The 21218-nt window shown below is 36.9% G+C and overlaps 1 protein-coding gene across 1 annotated transcript in view; it reads right to left on the bottom strand.

Annotated features, from left to right (window-relative positions):
• SEC63 (SEC63 homolog, protein translocation regulator) overlaps positions 1–21218 on the bottom strand; it is a 36528-nt gene that overhangs the window by 5436 nt on the left and 9874 nt on the right. The window contains exons 6-15 of the mRNA XM_040058837.2: positions 19465–19559; positions 16802–16934; positions 15567–15659; positions 10711–10865; positions 8759–8906; positions 6890–6972; positions 5088–5147; positions 4707–4865; positions 3746–3904; positions 2828–2929 (exon numbers count right to left, since the gene is read on the bottom strand). Of these exons, the coding sequence (XP_039914771.1) occupies positions 2828–2929; positions 3746–3904; positions 4707–4865; positions 5088–5147; positions 6890–6972; positions 8759–8906; positions 10711–10865; positions 15567–15659; positions 16802–16934; positions 19465–19559 (1187 nt within the window). The remainder of the gene's footprint in view (positions 1–2827; positions 2930–3745; positions 3905–4706; positions 4866–5087; positions 5148–6889; positions 6973–8758; positions 8907–10710; positions 10866–15566; positions 15660–16801; positions 16935–19464; positions 19560–21218) is intronic.

Here is a 21218-nt window from a genome sequence, read left to right as displayed (position 1 = left end):
TCAAAGCTACAATCTGTGCTGTTTCTGGACCCATGGATGCAGAAGCAGAGGATAATTATTTAGGAACCTGCATAGATTAGACACATCTCTGGCAGAGTAATCAACTGCCCCAAAACTTGGATGAAATGGCATTAAGGCTGCCTCCTGAGAACAAGTAGTATTATGCTCAGCTACTACCCAAACATCTTTGAATTCTGGAACACAGCATTTTATCTCTAGTTTCTTATCTCTGAACTGGCCATGACCACAGTACAAATAATACTCTAAATAACAAATGAAAAAAAAAAACAAAAAAAAAAACCAGAGTATGATGGTTTTTGTTTCTCAGATGTTGCAGATGAACTCTATCTGAACACACTCCAACTGCAGCTACAGCACGAAGTACAGCTGCATTCAGCTTTCATGAAATCAGTGAAGGGAAGTTGGAAAATTTACAACTGCATGACCACGAGAGGATATGCGTGTATCTTTCAAGTTCAAGCATTCAGATCAGCCCTAGATTTCTTTTAAGCAGCAAGCTTTATTTAGGCTTTTTTATCATAAAACCCATATACAACTTGGTTACACAGAGCTGAAGCTTATGCAGCTTTATACAAATTAAGTATAAGCAAAGTCTCTGAAAGGACCCTCACTTCAGTAAAAGAGAAATACAAATATTCAGCACCCCTAAGGCACTGGGCATGGCACTTACTGTCTGTGAGCTTCAACTGCTGACCAAAGCCCTCTCAGCAAGGAGGTACTAAGACTCTGCAGCATATTTGACAGGCTCTAAGGCAGCCACAAGAGCAGAATGCCAGTACACCTTTTAACATTATGCTGGTGTACTGCTGGAAGCTGAGAGGTGGGAGTGCATCCAACTGTCAGAAAAATACAGCTTCAAGTTCAGCCATTACAAAACTAGATGTCAGCTAAGGCCTTCAGGAAGACAATTTATTCACCTTATGTCCTCTCTGGGTCCTCATCAACAAGTCTTGCTTCCCAGTTTGCTTTTTAATGCTGCTAGCAGGTAAAACCAGCAGGAACAATGTGATCACAAGCATGTGGACAATGGCCTATGTTTGCACATGCCACAAACTGGAGAGGGTATGGACATAAAGAGCCCTGAGGACTGAGGAGAGGGAGCAGATATACACAGTGTCTTCCTTTTCAATTCATGTTTTACTCTTCTTTCCCATCTTAGTTGTCTTCTTTAAACCACAAGAGGAAGCATAAGCCTTGCATCCCACCCCCATTATTGGAGATAGCACAACAGAGAAGAGATCCTAGATTAGTTCCTTAGTCAGACTGGAAGGAAGCAAAGGAAACCTCTGAACCACTGTCCAGGAAAGAAAATGTGGCCAAATACCCCTTCCTCCTGGTTCCAACCAGGTCACCTCAAGGACCTAACTTATCTGCGTAGAACACAAACCCTCCACTTGGAAAAAATCCCCCTTTTTCCAGGTTCCACTGCTAAGGGCTTCTCAGACAACTACTGAGTGGCTAGTTGTTAGTGCAAGTAACAACTGACAGATCAGATAATACATTCAGCACCAAAGGCTGCTGTTAACACACCTCCGCTTATACTGAGTCACCACTCTCAAATATCTCATTTCCTCTGACGCTCATCCACGTGAGCTCATATTTTTGATCTCTAGAGGAAAGACCATTCCACAGTTGTCTTCTGCCTCATCCAGACTACGTTGTGGTGGCAAGAGACAGCTTTGCCAGCCAACCCCATCTTCCATAGCTGCACGCTGTGCTGCCACCATATTGCCGCACTGAGACTGGAAGTCTGTCCTAGGGTAACTTTATGATGCTTGTATCCCCAATTGCCTGTTCTGTTTATGCTGTACATTGAGTCCTGTGCCTTAAAGACTGGTTCTAAGAGCAAGGAGAAGCGCCGAGTTTGTTTTGAGAAAACTGCCTGACTCCAACACATTCTTCTGCGGCCAGGGTGTTCGGTGGAGGCTTGGAGAGACTGCAGGACAGAGATTTATTTTTTCTTTGCTTTTAGTTAGTTTCAGCTAGCTAGGGCAGAGAAATTCCCTGGACTGTTTTTTTTTTCCTTTTTCTTGGAACTGTTTAAACCTGCTCTGGACTGAAAACCCAGGGGAGCACTGGGGGCTGCACCTGCGGCCCACCGGGGCCTGGACCTCGGCATTTTCCAGCAGCGCCAGAGGGACTGGGACTGAGGAGAGGCACTGAGAGAGAGAGAGCCGAGCTACACCCACGGCAAGGACTTTCTCAATTTGCCATCTCACTTCAGAAGGAGAGGTTTTATTGTTTCATATTATTCATTCTTTATACTTGCATGTACTTCATTTGTTTAGTAAAATAGCTTTTTCCACTTTTCTCCAAAGAGGGGGTTTTTTTCGGACTGGTTGGAGGGAGGGGCCGCTTGGGCTTGCTTCCCAGAGGGATCCTGTACAGGGGTTTTCTCTCAAATCTGTCCCCAAACCAGGACAAAGTCTACCAGGAAGCCAAAACTATCTGCTGATCCCAAACTCTCCTGTGATTATTCATAACACAGGAGGGGTCAGGGCCCCCCTCAGTCACAGGCACTTGCAGTTAGATGTAGAGTTAAAAACATCTCAATATTTCACCTTAAGTTGTATACAGGTTTGCAAGTCTCTGGGAACTGGGTAGAAAGAATAATGAAGAAAAAGGTTTTAGAAAAGTATCTGAAAGTGTTTAATTTTATAAGTTAACACTTTATAAAATTAATACTAGATTTTTCCCAGGCATTAAGCTTTTTAAAAAACCCAACATTTAGAGTAAAAATATAAAAGGACCAAATAATTTATATTAAGTTTTATGTTTCACAACTGTAATGTTTTTGATTACTGACCTCAGGAAAAAAAAGACTGTAAACAGGATGTGTTATCTTTGACTTCGTTTCAAGAAGGGCTCGCTCCTTTCTCTGTATACTTTGCTGTAATTCTTGCCACTCCTGTCAAAGATAAGGTTAAAGAATTACTGTGTACTAGCCATCTTCTGCATTAAAAAGACAGAAAATGGTCCAAAAAATGCTACATGTGACTAGTTCTTGTGCAATACTAAACACTATAAAGGGAAAAAGAAGATCTGTGGGGTTTGCACACATTCTTCAAAACTCAATTTTACAACACTACCAATAAACGCTCTCTACCTCAGCCATAAGAGTCCTCATTACAAGTCTGATGATTTCTTTCCCATCAGAAGGTTAATCTTACCCTGTAGGGGCCATTCAGCTGTCACTCAAGTCTTTTACTGTAGGACCTATGGTGCAGAAATCACCTACCGCCACAATGTTTTACTCTCTATTACACTATTAGAGATTTAAACCAATAACCTGACACTTACAAGAGTTTAGTAAGCACCTGAACAAGTTTGTTCAATTACTGCATGCTTAGTATGCACTTGCAGCATGCAACAGCCACTGCCTGTAAAGAACACATTTCAGATGAGAGACTTTAAGTCCCAAATATGCAGCAGACAGTGATCAAATTCAGCTGCAAGATGTATTTTTTTCTCCTTAAGTTCAGCCATTTTTCTCATGTCACTTCTAAGTTTTCTGACCATGCTGAAAAGATTCTTCGCTACTCACTCTGAAACAAACTTGCAACGACAAAGCTCTTATACCAGAATGAGGTCTGAAAACCTCTGGAGAACTGGTATTACTCCTTCATCCTAGTGTTGCCTAGCCTTAGGGGATGCTAGAGGATTAAAATGCATTTTCTCTCAACCCCAGAGGCAACATCACCCTTCAAGAAAAACTAAGGCTTACAGCTTCATCATCTTTGTTTTGCTTCTCATCTTGTTCTCTGTCAGAGTCTCTGTCACTTCCATCATCTTTTTCACTTTGAGAGTCCCTGTTTGTTTCTTCTTCTTCAGATTCACTTCCTTTATCAGAGACCTCCTCCTCCTCTTCCTTCACGACGACTTCCTAATAGGAAAGAAAAACAAAAACCCAACACCTCTAACTTAGTCTGCCTGCATTACTGTAGCACACAGAACTCACAGCACCTGCCTTAAGGTTGGGTTGCACAATCTACACTCTTCTTGTCTCAGAGTTATGTCTACAGTGAAGATTAATCCTTTTCATCTCATTTCCTAAAAGGAGCATGGAAGGCATTTTACTTCTCCATATGGTACTCGCAACAGGAATAGGAAAAAAACAGCATTTGATTCCCAGATTGGATGTCCCATCCCTGCAACTGTTCAAGGCCAGACTGGATGGGGCCCTGGGGAACTCATCTAGTGAGTGGTACCCCTGCCCATGGCAGAGGGGTTGGAACTAAATGCTCTTTAAGCCAAATTATCTTTCAACCCAAACCATTCTATGACTCTGGGACTGCATTTCATAAAGTCTTAAGAAAAATTACAGAGAACTGAAGAAAGCACAAGCTACTTAATTTATCAGAAGAAAATCTCATTTCAGTTTTTATCTTTAAAGAAACCATTTACCTCCAAGAAGGCAGCATAAAAAGAACTAATAGTAAGAAGGGACTATGAAGCCAAATTTTTAAAATAGCTGAAATTCCAGCAGGCCACTGCAAACATTGCCATGGTGGTTCCCTGATGAATTCACTAGTAATTGTTAAATGTAGAGAAAACAAATGCTATTTTAAGAAGACACACTTCACAAAAACATAAACTGAAATGTAAGAGACAGATACAAAACCACCCATCAGACTACAAGTGATAAACTGAATAAAATTATAAGTATCAATGAATCTGTGAGCTACCCCATTAGCTTGTTTTTGCTTCTGCTGTTTTTGTGGTTGCAATGAAGGTGGCACAGGTTTCTTTTTCAATGGCTTCTTTTTCTTTGATTTTGAAGCTTTCTTGGTTCCTTTATTCTTTTGTTGCCATCCTTTGCTCTTCACTTTGCTGGCATCTCCTTGCTGCAGGAAAGCAGTACTAAAATATTTATTCTGTTCATAAAATTTCAGTCATTCAACTGTAATTTAAGTGTTTTAAGCTGAGAACCAAAATTAGAAAGCACAGCTCAAAGGACACTTCAGTAAACATTTCTGAAAAAAATGCTTGAGAAGTGCACAATTAGCAATTTAAGATGTGAAAGAAAGTTCTTTAATTAGCCAGGAGAACATTCACTCTTCACTTACCCCATCTTCTGTTGGTTGCTCTTCTGCTGCACATATAGACTGCTCCTTTTCGAAGACTTCCTGGTTAGAGAAAGATGTGAAAACTACTCATGCCTCTCTGTACCAAGAGCAAATTATTACTTCATATTTGAACTTAAACTAAATCATCTTAATCAGGTCTGAATATTCTACTCATGGCAAATTCTTTTATCAGTGACAGACACAACAGGGGATTAAAAGACCAAAACTTAAACACTATTTCAAACATTTGGTCTCAGATTTTTCCATCACTAGTATTATAAAGAAATTTAGTAGCAACATCCTCTTGTTCCAATGAATCTACTTGTTTTATAAAGCACAGAAATTCTACATCACAAAAGCAAGCAGTAGTAAAATGATAATTCTGTTCCAGTTGTCAGAGCATTAAAAACTTCAACAGCTGCTCTGCTACTCAGGGACACAGAACAACAAATCAAACCAGAAATGTGAAACGTTAAGCCACAACACAAAGTTAGCATTCTGTAGACTGGGACACCTCTATGTAAATGGATTTTTAATGCATTTCTTTCTTCAAAATATAGTATATGTCAGAAAACAAAAAAACAAAAACAAAACAAAACAAAAAACAAAACAAAAAAAACCCAACAACAACAACAAAAAAACCCCACAAACCAACAAAAAAAAAAAAAACCCCACACAAAACCAAAAAAACAACAAAAAAAAACCCCACACCACACCTACCCAAATAAAATAGTCCCAAGGAGCTGTCATATATAAAGATGGCAAATAGGAAATACCACCACAGAAAGCATGCATCATACAAAAGGCTAGCTGTCCTTTTAGTCACGTGTTCCTATGCCAGACTGCCTACTGGAGGTCACACAGGAAACATCCTTAATGAATTTTCTACATGCTGTTAGATATTTTAGTTTCTAAGTACAGTTCGATATCCTCATAATTTTCAGTGTCCTTCATTTTGCAATTCCAGCATAGTGATACAGTGCTTTTACTTTCTATCACTGCACCCTCAGCTGCCACAGCATGAGCTTATACATGCAAACTTTCTGCTGAACTGGCTTCAATAGTCTGATCTCACCTGCAATACTCAGGCTTGTGTGCCTTACCTTAGAGGTGTAACTCTGACCTTCTGTTTACTTAGACAATTACGTCATTAGTACAGATGCAATTGTCGTTTTTGACATGTCAAAGTTAGTCTAGGTTCTATGTATTCAAGTTTTTTGTTCAAAGAAAGCTATTACTGCATTTTAAGCTAGAAAACAGGCACAAGTCAGAAGTTTAACTACTAGGGTATAGTATTGCTTTGGCTATGCCACACTGTTTCCTACATAGCAGTCCACTTACTTTATGTGACATTGGTGTACCTCCTTTATATTAAGTTATGCATATTCAGCATTCTGCTGGACTGTGTTACTCTCATAAAAGTGTCTAAAACACCCAAGAGATTTGTAACATTATGAGCCCACATAAAGCAAAATCAAACACTGTCCTGAGCACTTGAGTATTTTATTTTAGTTAAAGAACCAAGTTTCTGAATGTCTCTTTTCCTGTTGTTTACAAACCTCAGAGCAGTACCACTTGCCATATTCTTTTACTGTTCCCTAGACAACTGCAGTGGGTCAGACTGAACTTTGATTTTATTCCAGGAAAACTTTTTCATTCAGAAACAAAACCATAAGGACAGATTAAGAGCACAAGTTCTCAATTTCAAATCTTAACCCAGCAGTTACAAAACATACAGAAATGCCTTTTTACTAGTGTAGACCCGCAGCTTCCATGAAAAAACAAGTATTCTTAATACTTACTGCCATGGTCTGTCTTGTTAGTGTGACCAGAACAGTGACAAGAGAACCTACTGTGATGTTGTTGCTGTCTTCATCATCCAAAACTAGTGCAAAAAGAAAAGCAACACATCCATTAGACTTCTTTAAAGCCTTTTTCTCCATTAAACATTGCTTCTGCTACTTCTAAATGTAAGTATTCAAATTCCAGCATTTTTAACAAAAAATAATTTCACAGTATTATTTAGTAAAGTCTCTTACAACTTCAAATATACTATCAGAACGAGAGCTGGTAATTCAGCAACCTATAAAACTGCAACAATGAGTTTAAAATTTTAATTGCATGGAAGTTTGAAAATTCAAAGTTATAGCTGCTGTGGGAACCATAACCCTGTAATACTGTGCATTATATATTAAAGCATAAAAGTTCAGAAACATGAAATATCACGCATGACCAGAGGGACCCTGTTATATTTGTTCTGGGAATCATAATTTTCATTTTCCTGACTTTCATATGATTAACAACTCAATCTCAAGGCCACATTAACAATCATGCATTTAATTATTTTTTAAGGAGAAGGCAAAGGAAAATAAAAGAACAGCAATAATTAGTTTAACTAGAACATCAAACAAACCCCACAGGGGAGCCATTGAGGAGTTTATACCTCCAACCTATAAATTGGAGAATGTCTCAGGTAGGAGAGGAACAGAGTTATATCCCAGTGTAGACATTTTCTTTATTCCCCTCCAGTCCTTCCCTGAGAAAGCAGTTTTACTATTCACTAGTCTTACATATATATTTTATATAATGGCAATACTGAGCTAAAGAGAAAAGGATCTGCATGGTTTAATCCTCCACACCACACCTGAGTGCAGCTGTGTGACAAATGAAAACTACAGGCAGGAAAACGCTGTTTGTCAAAATACGGGGAGTTACTTCCAAGACTGAATTTTAAGCAGATTAAGAAGACCGTATACAATCCTATGCTACAATAACAGAGTTTTCTGTTTATTTCTTTTTAAAGACCCAATAAAACAAACACAAACAACATTCAGAAACACCATAATTAGCAGACATTTTCTTCCTTAACAGATATTTCCTCTCACATTTGCTTCTCACAGGGGACTACACGTAAGCCAAATTACAGTCAAGCTCCCCAAACAAAGCATATCACATTTTGAATGTGATCACTGCTATCACAATGAAAATATAAACTAGAAACAAGAATTAGAACAATCTTTCAAATATCACACGCTTACTAGCGCTGATCTACAAAGAAAAGGGGATCACAGAGCCAATTCACTTCCCACTGCAAAGCTGTCTTAACAGGAACTGTTTACAATATATTTAATCTTCAGAAAGGGAGAGCATTATACATTCACTGAAATAGTGCACAAAAAATGTAGCTAAGCATAGCTCAGACAAATTCTGCCAGACATAAAAACTATACCAGGATTATCACAAAGGACCCAGTGCATATTTAGTAATTAGGATCTCCAACTCAAAAACCTCACAAACGACTCTGCATGCTGAAGAAAGCTGTGCATAAATTCTGGAATAAGCATAACTGTTTAAGATAGCTAATAAAAGTGGTATTTCAACCAGAAATCCACATTGCTCATGAAATATTAAAATCAAAAGATGAAATTTCAGATAAGATCCTGGATTAGAAACTACTGCTGGCTTGGGAACACATGGAATGTTTCAATGTACTTTACCTCCTCAGACTGTAACTCATGTACGAGAACCCACCATTCCAAAGAAGTATGTAATTTCCAGGTCACATAAATAGCAGTGAGTTCTGTTTCAGCCTCCTCTGAAAGCTTTCTGCCAGCAGACTATCAAAATGTCAGAAGAGTGACATACACAGAACAAAAGGACCTCCCACTCACCCTGTGGTTTTATATCCATAGTGACATATGGAAAGCTGCCAAGGACAGCCATAACTTCTTCATATTTCTTATCTTCTAGGAAGTGCAGTAAATTGCGACGATCTGAGCCTTTCAAACTCACCAAATCCTGAATACTTTTGATTTTATACTGAAATAAACAAAGAAGAAAGGAAGTCCTATGGTAGCACAGAACACAGTCCACAAATAAACTCTTGATAATACATCACTGGTGTCCCCATGATACTAATATGTACACACCATTACATTTATTCTTATAAAAATCCCCACACTTTAGGAAACTAGCAAGCCTATGTTTTGGGAAACAATAAACCAAAGAGGTTGCACTCAAACCTACTAAACAGAACTGCTCTGAACATTGATGTGTTCCTCAGTATATCACCCCTTAGAAGTAGCTCTTTATAGTTTCTTATAAAATTGTTATTTCAGACAGGTTTTTCAGAAAGTTGAGCTAAGGAATCTTACCAATAGGGGGTTTCATTTAGATAGAATACTTCATTCGGTGCTTTCAGATTTACATTAGCAGAAACAGCCAAATACAAGTTTAGGGGGTTTTTTTTGTACTAGACTGCAAGCAAATCTAAATCTACTCCTTCTAAGATTTGCGTAGCAGAGGTAAGAGGATAGAACACAGATTTGAATAATTGATTACCTCACCATTATAAATGCATGTAATTTATTGAAAAAAAAATACATGCATCCAGATAGACTGATTATACTGCCAAACTAGGGCACTGTATTTTTGAAGAACTCAATGCATGTGACCCTGTACAAACTAGCCTAAAAACCTGGGGATTTTCCCCTCTTTCACAGCAAACAGAGGTGAGATTATAACACAGCCAAATTATTTGGGTTTTTTTACTTAGTTACAATGAACATGTCAAAAAATACATCTAAAATTGCTTTTTTTCTCATATCTTCCCTGTAAAAAAGCAAGTTTTTAATGATACCTGTAAGAGAATCTTTTACTTTATCCAAAGGATATGATTACTTGAATATTTCATGAACAAGCATCTTCAGAGAGGACTAAAAACACGCAGTACCTAAGAATTCTTAGTCTTCACACTAACACAGAAGCATTTAAACATCCCCTAAGGCTGTAGTTAAAGCTAAACAAAATTCCCATCAGATAAAAAGAGTATTTTCACAATTCACCCGAATTAACCACTGTAATAAAACTATCAGAAAAGTCAACAGCTTCTAGTAGAAGCAAAGGGCTGTTTCTAACCAGGCATTCCCAGAAGATACACGAGATTCAAACAAACAAGCAGGTTTAAATGCAGAGACAGTTGGTGAAACAGAGTGAAGAAACACATGCAGGTATTCAGACAAGACTATTCTTTCCCATCCTTAAATTCTATAAACACCAACACTTACCCAACTACAGTTACATAGCAAAAGCTTTGTAAGACACGCTCTTTTCACACAGAGGATCATAAAACCTGAAATGCTTCCCACAGTAACTGATTTTTTTTTTTTTTTTTCTTTTGTGAACTCCTCTGTGTAGGTTTCCAAATATAATCTCTATCAAAGTACATTAAGAACAATGTAAAGCAAAACAAGCCCCTCACCCATTCCCAGAAAAAAAGTCCCAGACACATTCTGGAAGAATACTAAATAGAAGATAGAACGTTTTAAAAAGAAAGAAATTGTTTCTGTTGTTTGTTAGGTCAACACAGACTGATCTTTTACACTTATTTACACTTAACAGATCTCTGATCCTAATTCCCACCTCCTAACTGAGATGGACTTCAAAGAAACCAAAAGCAGACAGAATGTCTAGGAAGTATTGTAAAGTATTGAAGTTCCTTAAAAATAAATCTATTTTTATTCTCTTAGTTAATTCATGACCTTACTTCCTTAGCCACAAATAGGTAAAAGAAGTAGCAGACAGCATTTTAAGAGGCTACCACGTATCATTTGTATTTTTATACCTTTTTATGATTGGAAACTCTCCTCAGATTGTCCTCTTCAATGTGAGGCAGCTGTAAAAGGGGAGACTTGAACTGCTGAAGTCCCTGGACTGTCATCTGGGAAAGCTTCATGCAATTTTCCAAAGATCCCAAAGATGGAGCACGGAACTCCCTTTCTTGGGGAGAATGACACAAACAACATCATTTTTAATTTTTTTTCTTCTTATATTTTTCCAATGTATACTTCTATTACAGAAAACCTTATTTCCAGTCCACCAAGCAAAAAAAAAGAGACATTTTGAAATATTCAGTATAATTAACTAGGCAGCCTTTTTACTCTCATTCCAGCCACACAGACCAGCAGACATTTTCTTCCCTCTATTCAGGATACCATAGCTGAACACTAAGGAAGGTAAAGACTTCCATCTAATATTGTCTCAAGGAACAACTGCACAATGTACCTATGTAATTATTATACATAAAGAATTTCACCAATTCAGTTAAAAAAAATGCAGCATCAAAACAAACTAATTTTATATTTGTATGTTTTATGTATGTACGTGTATAGTGTTTAGTGTATAATTTAATATAATTTAGCCTTAAACATTAATATTTTACAATATAATACATTATTTATAATATTTTCATCTTGAGAAATGAACATATAGGTAGCAGCCTATCACATGCAAGAAGAAAACAATATTTATAATATAAATATAGCAGAGCATATATTATGTTAGAAGGCAGTAAGAAGAGCTGTAAAAATATCAAATGCATGACTTCTATAAATAAACTTATTGGTTAAAAGGGCTGTCTGAGCAAACACCTATTTGACTTTCCTTTTAGAAATTACCTATAATTTTTCCCTATTTTAATGTACAAAAAAGCTTGCACTCATAATTAAAATTATAAAGTAGACAAAGAAAAAACAAGTCTTAGCCAGAACAGAGAGGAAAAAAAAAAAACAAACAAAACCAAAACCACAACCACCACTTAGCAATTATTAATATTCATCACATCTGCAAAAAAATGAAAAAACAAAGCAGACACAAACTGCAACATAACTTTGTTTGACAACCATTCATTCATAAATAAAACTTTTCATGAACCCTGTTTAGAGAACTCATTTCAGACCACTCATCATCTTGCTGCAAATTTCTAAGCAGCTATGAGGCCATAGTAACTGCACATGAAAGATCACTGTTCCCTCAGCTTAAGCTGCCCCTCTGCTCTTCAAATTGTCTGTTTCTTCACTAATTATACCAAGCTATAAATATCATCAGCTACCAAATCAAATTACGTGGAAGGACATGTGACAATTATATGCAATGCAAAGAGACACAAATAACACACAAATGGAACTACCTGGCTAGACAGACAGGTAACTAAGAAAGATGTAACTTTGACCTTTAAAAAAATGTAGCAATGGAAAGATTAATGTCCCAACCAAGTAACGCTACATTTATTTTCCATCTTACCCAGCTTCCACCTCCCCTGTAATTTTTTTGGACGCTGCTGCTAAGGAAATCACAGGATGTTTTTTTAAGTTAAAAAAACACACTGAAAACCAAGTCAATAAAAGAATCCTAAATAATCTCTGACAAACTGTCTTTTGAAAGAAATTCACCTAGAGCTCTGAGACCACAGAGCACTAGTCACAGTAGAAAATATTCTTTCTTAAAGGATTGACTCATCATCCATCTGACAGTAAAAAAATATTTTAAAGTTGGAAAGTATTACCATGGTTTCCTGAAAAGAATACAGGTCTTTATACTCCCTGAAAGTGGACCTGAGGACACCATAGCTTTTAACATCCCCCAAGTGCCCCTACCATAAAATTAGTGTCATTGCTGTACCTATTTTGACAGCTTCTGATTGTCAAATTGCACAATACAAGATGACCTTTAATGTAAGGTTATTAAATTGATGAAAAATATAGAATCATAAAACAGTTTGTGTTGACCTCAAACATCATCTAGTTCCAATCTCCTGCCCTGGGTAGGGACACCTTCTACTAGACCAAGTTGCTCCAAGTCTCATCCAACTTGGCCTTGAACACTTCCAAGGATGGGGCATCCACAGCGTCTCTGGCAACCCATGCCAGCACTTCCCCACCCTCCCCAGCAAAGACTTTCTCATCTAAAAGCACCCTCTTTCAGTTTAAACCCAACATATGACATTAAAGTAGTCAATCCCAAGTTTAAATGCAAATTTTAGTTGCTTGTGAAGGAATGGCATGCACCTGGGTCAAGCCACAACCTCTTCATCATACTGCAGCTTCCAACCTGAATTAAGGAACGTGCTTTGACTGGACAGCTGAATGGATGCCTGACCTCTGCAGACACTGGAGCACATCCCATGCTTTTGGCAGCAAACACCTCATTTGGAAAGGCAGCTATCTACTTATTCTTAAGGAAGATCTCCAGGAAGCCATGAAAATAATTTATACCTGCTGGTTCTCAGATATCAGTTAAATTGTCACAGAACAAAGGATCAAGCAAGAGATGCCACAAAGCAAAGTGCCAAGACCGAGAAGATTCATATCAAGTGTCTTTCCTCAAAAGACATGATTATAAGGTAAGCAAAAAATGCTGCAGACATTTTTAAGCTTCTAACAGTAACAAAAACATTTCAGAATATTTGAAAGACAGGAATGCAGCACAAAATGAGACTTCTCATCCCACTATCAATTTCGGTTTCACAAAGTATGATTTGTCCCCAAAGTATTTCTTTAGGTAGTATTAACATGTGCCATTACCTTTGTACTTTGATAGAGCCAGGACTGCCGAAAATCTAACTGATTGTAGCATGCAATCCATTAATGTACTATGTCAAGCTTGATTTAAATAAAAATTAGAACTAACCCCAAAACCAACTAACCGCAGTTAAGTTTTAAGCAACTTAAAATTACGGTGACAAATACAAACTTAAGCAAAGCAGTCTCTTAAAAATTTCAATACCTAACTTCAGTTTTATTCATCTTAAAAAACCACAAACACCACAAAACCAGACCAGTGCCACCTTTACAATTTCCAGTTGTTTCCCAAGGTGACACAGTCCTCTCCCCATGTACAGTTATCAAAAACAGGCTCAATGAATTACATTTGCTAAATAAATAGTAAGTAGTAAAAGCAGTGACTTCAGACCAAAGACCAAAATTCTGAAACTGTTTACCTTGAAATCCCCAATTTCATTATTGTTGGCTGTTAATGGCAACTGTTGGGTACCACTTTCTCTTTAACACCATGTGCTGAGAGCACTGGCATGGAAGCAAGGGGAAATGTTTGGTTGTTTGGTACAAATTTCTGCCTATTGTCACTTTCAAACTTTGGAAATAATTTTGAGAAAAGCTGTTAGAGAAATACCAGACAAGCCCTCAACTGTACCTACGATATACACCTACTTTTTCTCCAAATCTAAGAAGTAATTTCTACCATATATGACAGCTATAAATTCTCTTCCACTTTCACAAAATGATTGAGGCTGGAAGAGATAATGATAATCTCTGGAAATTGTTAGTGGTAGCAGTTGTTCAGATTTGGTTTATAAATAACCATTTCACATGCTAACAGAAAATTAGTTTACACCCCTGTGTTTCAAAATACTGTCTCCTTTTATTTTAATTGAAGTTAAAATCTAAAATTCTGGGAACTTCAACGCAATTTATTAATAACAATGCATTTATAAATATTTCTTTTACTGTCAAATTAAGAAAGTATCTCTCTGTAAATTCAGAACTAGAGGAAAAGAATACAGCTACCTGAAGGTCATTTAAGTTGCCAAGTATATAATGCACTCTGTTCAGTACCTTGTTTCAGCTTTTACAAGAACTATAGGTGTTTCTCATTTTTCAAAGATTTCCAATTCTGTTGCATAAAAAAGTGCTTCTGCCTGTGTTATTTTGATTTCATTTTGAAGTAGAGAAAACAAGTATTTGCTAGTTGACTAATATATACATAAGACGTCTAGGCTTTTAAAGGCACATTTCAGAGCCCTGAACAGACATTTTACAGTATCTTGGAGGTTCAGATATTTTTTATAAAACATTATCCAAATTAAAATAAATAAATAAATCTAAGATAGCATACAATATCCTTATCTGCTCACATCCCCTTTCACACTTTATTTTGTTATGGAGCAGAATTTCCAGCACCACTTGCAATAGTTCTGGGAAATATCTTCCCCAAAACAATTCCTAAGTATTGTTTGATAGCAAAAAAATGGTCACCAGTTTGACATGAAAAAATGCCTTGACAGTGTTTGGTGCAATTAAGGAATAATATCCAAGTCTTCACTTCCTTACAGTGCAAGGAACCATCTTCAGAGTAACTGCCTTTTTACAGTGGAAACAAAAACGCTTCAGTATTATATTTCAATTAAATTATAATTTCTATGGCAATTACAGCAAGTTCAGAATAAAATTACCTAGCATGCTAAAGACCATAGAATTCTAAAATGGAGAAATATGAGTAACATACAAAGAAATAATGGCAAAGAAATGATCTAAAAAACAAGAGGCACTCATAAGAGGAGAGAAAAAATGGTAGAAGTGCAAATGGAAAGAACACAAATCCTAAACTAAATGCTTTGCTACTGAAAATGAGCCACATCTTCCAGAAAAGTTTTTTAATTGCAGTTAAGGTGAAACTTTAATTGCAAAAATTACAAGCAGGACACATACTCAGGATTTCAGAGCAGAGCTTGGCAGCAGCATTTCAATCCTCAAAAACTCCCTCATTACAGTAAAAAGGGCAAAAGAGCATTTAGGCATTTCTAAATATCACAGGTTAAGTTTCCCATGAGAACCAAAGACTTTATGAAGTATCACAGTGAAGAAACATATTTACTGGTTTTAATTATACAGTTTCTTATCTTACCTTCCCTGCTTCGAGCCATTATTATTAGTTGGCAGATCACATTAATCATTTCTTGAAGAAGTGCAGGACTCTTCTTAAGGATAAACTGCTGATCTGCAAGATATAACTTGCTGCAATTATGCTGTACTACTTTTAGGAAAAACAATCATTTCACACGAACGGGATCATTTAATTGGCATGGTCTTCACTTCTATTCATTCTTGTATTATGGCAAAAATGCCACTTTATTCTCACAGACATGTCCATCTGTAACACTCCTTAAAAAACAGGAAAATGCAAGCACTAAGAGGAAACAAGTTTTGTACACCAGCTTGCACACCAAATGAAACAACACTTATTAGATCCCTCTAAAAAATAAAATCAACATGATGGCATAGACAACTTACCAGTCATATTAAAATAACATTCTTTAGGTAATCATAAGTTTAAAAACAGGATTTTCCACTTTAAGTGAAGCACCAGTTTTACAAAAAACATTATTTGCAAGGTATCAACTTGTTTTGAATGCAGTTCTGTGAAGTTCTAAGTAACTAAGTAAAAGAAAGAGGAGATAATCTTCATGTCTTTTTCTTTTGAAAGGAACTGAAAATTTTGAAGCAAAACATTTTCCCTGTTTTGTTGGTTTGGGTTTTTTGATTTTGTTTTTTTTTTATTTCCATTAAAATGTAGAACATCTCAACTTTGCTGGTCAGTGTAAAACTATGGCTTTCATGGCTGAAAGTCAAGAAATGTATTTAGAAACATTTTGGTTTGGGTATTTACAAGTATTAAAAATTCCAAAACACAAAGCTCACAGGTAACTAATATATAAAGTTCAAAGTTTGTCATTTTTACTTCATATAGTGGGCTAAAAACCTCCAAAAATAAACACATATGGAAATACTACAGCAAGCAGCATTATGCTGATCTTGGATTTCTTTGCTCTGAAAAGCAAATATACTTCACATTATACTTTTTGTTCTATTACAAAAATAAAAAACCAATTTCTCTAAGCCATATTTGCAGCCCAAAGCATTAAAAAGTAAAATACCAGTATTGCAGGGCTGTCAGGAGAGTGAGTAAAATACTAAGTAAATGCTCTATAGGGTCATTAAAGTTGAAAAACGAAGCAGCCTGCATAGAGACTATTGAGCAGAGATCCATTCATCTCCTCACAGGACAAGAATCAAAAGTACTGTAGCATGCAGCATCTTGCTCTGTCTCCAGTAATATCCAGTTATGGGAGAAGCCATTACCTTCTTCAAGGACCTCAGGAACTTGCATCCGGGCAAGATGAGTCAACAGCAGAACTCTGGCTTTCAGACTGTAAGGGTAGGTGAGAGGAGGCTCATTCTTCTTTAAATTTATGCCACCAATTTCTCTGATTAGCTAAAATAAAATAGTTAAACACAAACTGCTATTTTATTGCTAAAGACAAGCAAATATAGGAGAACAGTTCACAAGGAAAAAAAAAATTATGTTCACAAAAGCAAGAGTTTAAGTAACTTTTCCCTGGAAATTTCTGTAGAGATGAGCATTAACCATTTTTATTCAAAACCCAGCTCCAAAAAGTGTCTTTATATGTCTTTTTTCAATGTCCAAATGAGGGAATCATATTTGCATGCAAGAAACTTGTCTTATGTGCTGTTAAGTAAATTTTTATTGACAGATAAGTATTTTTAATATCTGATTTTATTGCCAAGGTTTACTAGATTCAATCATATTTCTAAGGCATTTACCCTGAACTCAATATGCAAAAGCAACAGCGTCACCTTGAGACCTTTCACCCACCTAAAACACAGCAAACATCCCTAGGAATAATTTCAGGTAAGACAGAAAGGAGGTTTACAAGCCTGAAATCTCCGGTAGGCTGAAGATCAAGTATTTTAACTTCTTTGTAAACCACACCAACTTGAAAAAAGTGTAGTGTTCTTTACTCAGGATAACCTTTCCTGACCTCCACAGGACCAAGACCCACAGTTCAAACAGGCCTGAGTAACAGTAGCTCAGACAAAGTAGCATTAGTACTTCACTTTTTTAGCTCAAAAAGTTACCTGAGGTGAGATAAAAAATCCAACATCTTAAGACAAAAAGAGAACTTTGGGTATCAACAGCTAAGCTATACCAACCTTTGACCAGTCTTTCCCCACACTTGAAAAAAAGCTCTTCTGACAAGAAGTTTCTTACAAGCACATCCTGGTGTAACCCCAGATCAAGAGCAGTACAACTTAGAAAAGAGAATTTTGTGAAAAATGGGAACACTGATCATGGCCCCAAAAGCAGGATACACCAGCAGAAGTTATTAGCAAAACCCTTCTCTACTGATGCTTCAGTGAATTGTTCTGTCATACAGTCAGAAAAAAACCACAGATGACACTGAGTACTGGACCTTTAGAAAGGGAACAGAATCTGTCATAAAATGCAAAGTCATGCACTTGTACACTAACAAGAACTGCAGCTCAAAGACGGGGAAATTCTGAAAACTCGCTGATCCCACTCCATCTGTACTAAACCACCGTATAAAACAGCTGTGGAAAAGAGTATGCTCAAAGTCATTCCCTGCAGAAATACAGGAACAGCAGTGCCACCAACTAAGGCACTGTTAAGACTTAGCAGAGAATACTGTGGACAATTCTAAGCAGATAAAAAAATAATGTAAAATTTAGAAATCTATCAACGAGGAACAGTACCCTGTTCGGCACAGAGCAGGAGAGAAATGAGCCTTTCGGAAAAGAGAGGAATGAAAGACAGCAGCTTTTCTAGTTTAGCAAAACAAAGACAAAAAGATAACTAGTGGGCTATTGCTTCTGTCTACAGATGCATAAGGATATACACAGCAAGAATTGTTTAGACTCCAGAATAGTGATGATAAAAACCCAAGGATATAAATTGGTCACAAATAGGACTCCTGATCACTAGAACAGCTTCTCAGCAGGATATGGTTACAGGAGGCTTGGCTGCCTTTTAAAAATTGAATGATTAAATGTAAAAGGCCTTGCAGAATGCCAACACCGGCAGCAGCACGGGTGAAGAATCAATCACGGTGATATTTTCCAGCCTTTTGCTCCCATTTCTGAAAAACCCCACTTTATTGCAATTCTATCTCCTACTCGAAGTCCACAACATGATAAAGAATTTGTAAAAGAGACAGAGACAATTAAGTAAAGCAAAACAGACTGAGAAACCTCTTACATTTAGGTCACGTTTAAAACATGAAAATTCAATTGTGTGCATGCAAAGGTTAAATCTGTGAGACTATTTCTCCCTCTTTTTGCCAACTCAAAACATTTTCATTGGAGAATTTTGTATACTCTGCTTTGAAGTTCTTAAATCAAAGCATTAATTTCTGATAAATAAGACTTTCTAAAGCTCTGCTAGTAAAAATTATTTGCCACAGTATGCATTTATGGCACCTCTGATGCCACTGGGAACATTAAATGGAAATTAATATAAAAGACAACCAGAGGGGAACAGATATTCATGGAGGAATCTTCACAATATTTAAAGACATTACTAATTCAGACATTGAATAATACTTTTATTTTACTATGTTAATGCACTCAACCAGATTTGTGTTAATGATTTAAAAGAACATCAAATGATGATCACCTCCTTATGTCAATACTCAAAATTTTTAAGGATTAACTCTCTAATTTCCTATTTACTTCACCCCTCCCCAAAAGGCCAATGCAGCAGCCTATATACTAAACCAGTTCCATTTAAAGTAAGCATTAGCACCATTAATGCTATCCTTTCTTTTAAAAAAGTTAAATCAAGTCTAGCTTCTAACTCCTAATTCTGAAGGGATACAGCTGTCTCTCTACAAAAAGAATTTGAATTCTGTCAGCTGGTCACCCAGAAGCATCACCTCCCTCTTCCCTTGAAGGGGTCACTTAAAACATCTCTTGACATAACTGACCTGAGGTATCTGGATGTTGTCTGCTGGTCTGCTCGTTGCATCTTTATTGTACTGAGGATCAAATTCAGATGCCCCTGCTAAAACCATGATGAGCCCTGCAAAGATAATTGGAGTCAGACAAAGAAAATGTCAACATCCTAAGCCACCAACTGATTTCTTCAGAACCTTCAGCCATAAAAGTTATTCCCATTCCTCCCCCAACAACCATGAATATCCATGCTCTCTAGTTACTGGATCAAATACTACTGCCACAGGGCAAAGGAGGCAGGAATCAATGTCTGGTACAAGACAAAAGACATCATTCAAGGCTCAGTTTTGCATGGTATCAAATCCAGCATTTGACACTTAATGTCTTGAAAAAAATGTAATTAGACTTCATTAGGACTAGCAGATACCACTGCACAGCAGTTTGACTCCTTCTGCATGCTCACAGAACCATTCCCCTCAGCAACCCATGTGCCTGCACCACAATGGGTATGGAAGAGGGAGGCAGAAAGGATAAAATTTCGGCTCCATTTTCTCTTCAGTCACCATTAAAAATTCACAAAAAAAATTTCTTGTAATTATTAGAAAAGCAGTTCAACAAATAATCCTACAAACAAATTGCACAAAGATGATAGACTGCTCTTTTCTTAATGTGATTAGGAAGATCCATATTACCACAAAACATTCTGTAGTGTAACTAAAAGGAAAGCCCTAGACAACTGGATATTTTAGCCCCATTGTGAGCTTCCTGCTCATGAACATACCAGACCCCTCAGCCACAGACAATCTGAGAGAGCTCACAGAGTCATTTCATTCAGTCAAATAAACTTCAGCAGTAGTTACTCAAGCTTTCTTCCTAAATTTTGAGGAAGTGCTCTTATGAGGAGGTCAAAGTTATTTTTGCCTACCTGCAGTGCTCAGTGAATTCAAATTACTAACGAGTCAAGTTCCCTGAACATCAATTTTCATTTCCATGCTCGATTATCTATTCACTTCCTCAGCACAGCACATTGGAAGACTTCAGATGACTATAAATATCTTCCCATTATTTAAGATCAACAACTGTAAATCTCCAGGAAAGGAGATTCTGAAAGTTTGTTTGTCCTGAAACTTGAAAAACTATCTTAAGGCAAGTCATGGAGATTTATCACATCATTTCCCTAGTCTGGTTTGATACATCTGCTGACACTGATACACACGGAATTCACAACCAAGCAAAAGCCTTGCCTGATCACTGTGTGGTTTGTCTTAAGCCACCTCAGCTGTACCTTAGCTTTCATTCAGACTGCACAACAGACCTCAGTAATAAAAACTGACCTGCCTGTGATCCTGGAACTACCTAAAAGTGTTAAGTCCTTAAATAAGGCCACTTAAACCTACAGTTAACCTTTTAATCAATCTTTAGGAGGGACAAGGCAGTATGATACTACTATTAAGAACAAGTCTGAAGAAAGAAAGTGATCTCGCTGAACTTCTTAAGTCTCACCTACTCTCTCTTTTCTCACCTAGCTGGAGATAGGAAAAAGCATAAGAGTATGACAAAAGAGAGTATAAACCAATCTGAACTAATCCCACACACAAACTAATGTGTCCTGTGAATAAAAGGGTAACATCTTTCCATACTCTTAATCCCTACATCATTTGGATCATCTGTGAAGCATTTCTGCTCTGTGGGAAAAGGATGGATCAAGAGAAGATATCAACAATCCTCCAGCAAATTTAAAGCTGAAAAACAGTGCAATTCAAAGGAGTAATAAAATATATTTATG

This window comes from Hirundo rustica, chromosome 3 (genome assembly GCF_015227805.2).
Source record: "Hirundo rustica isolate bHirRus1 chromosome 3, bHirRus1.pri.v3, whole genome shotgun sequence".
Classification (NCBI taxonomy): Eukaryota; Metazoa; Chordata; class Aves; order Passeriformes; family Hirundinidae; genus Hirundo; species Hirundo rustica.
The sequence above is the reverse complement of the archived record's forward strand: the minus strand, read 5'-3'. Positions and strand labels throughout refer to the sequence as shown.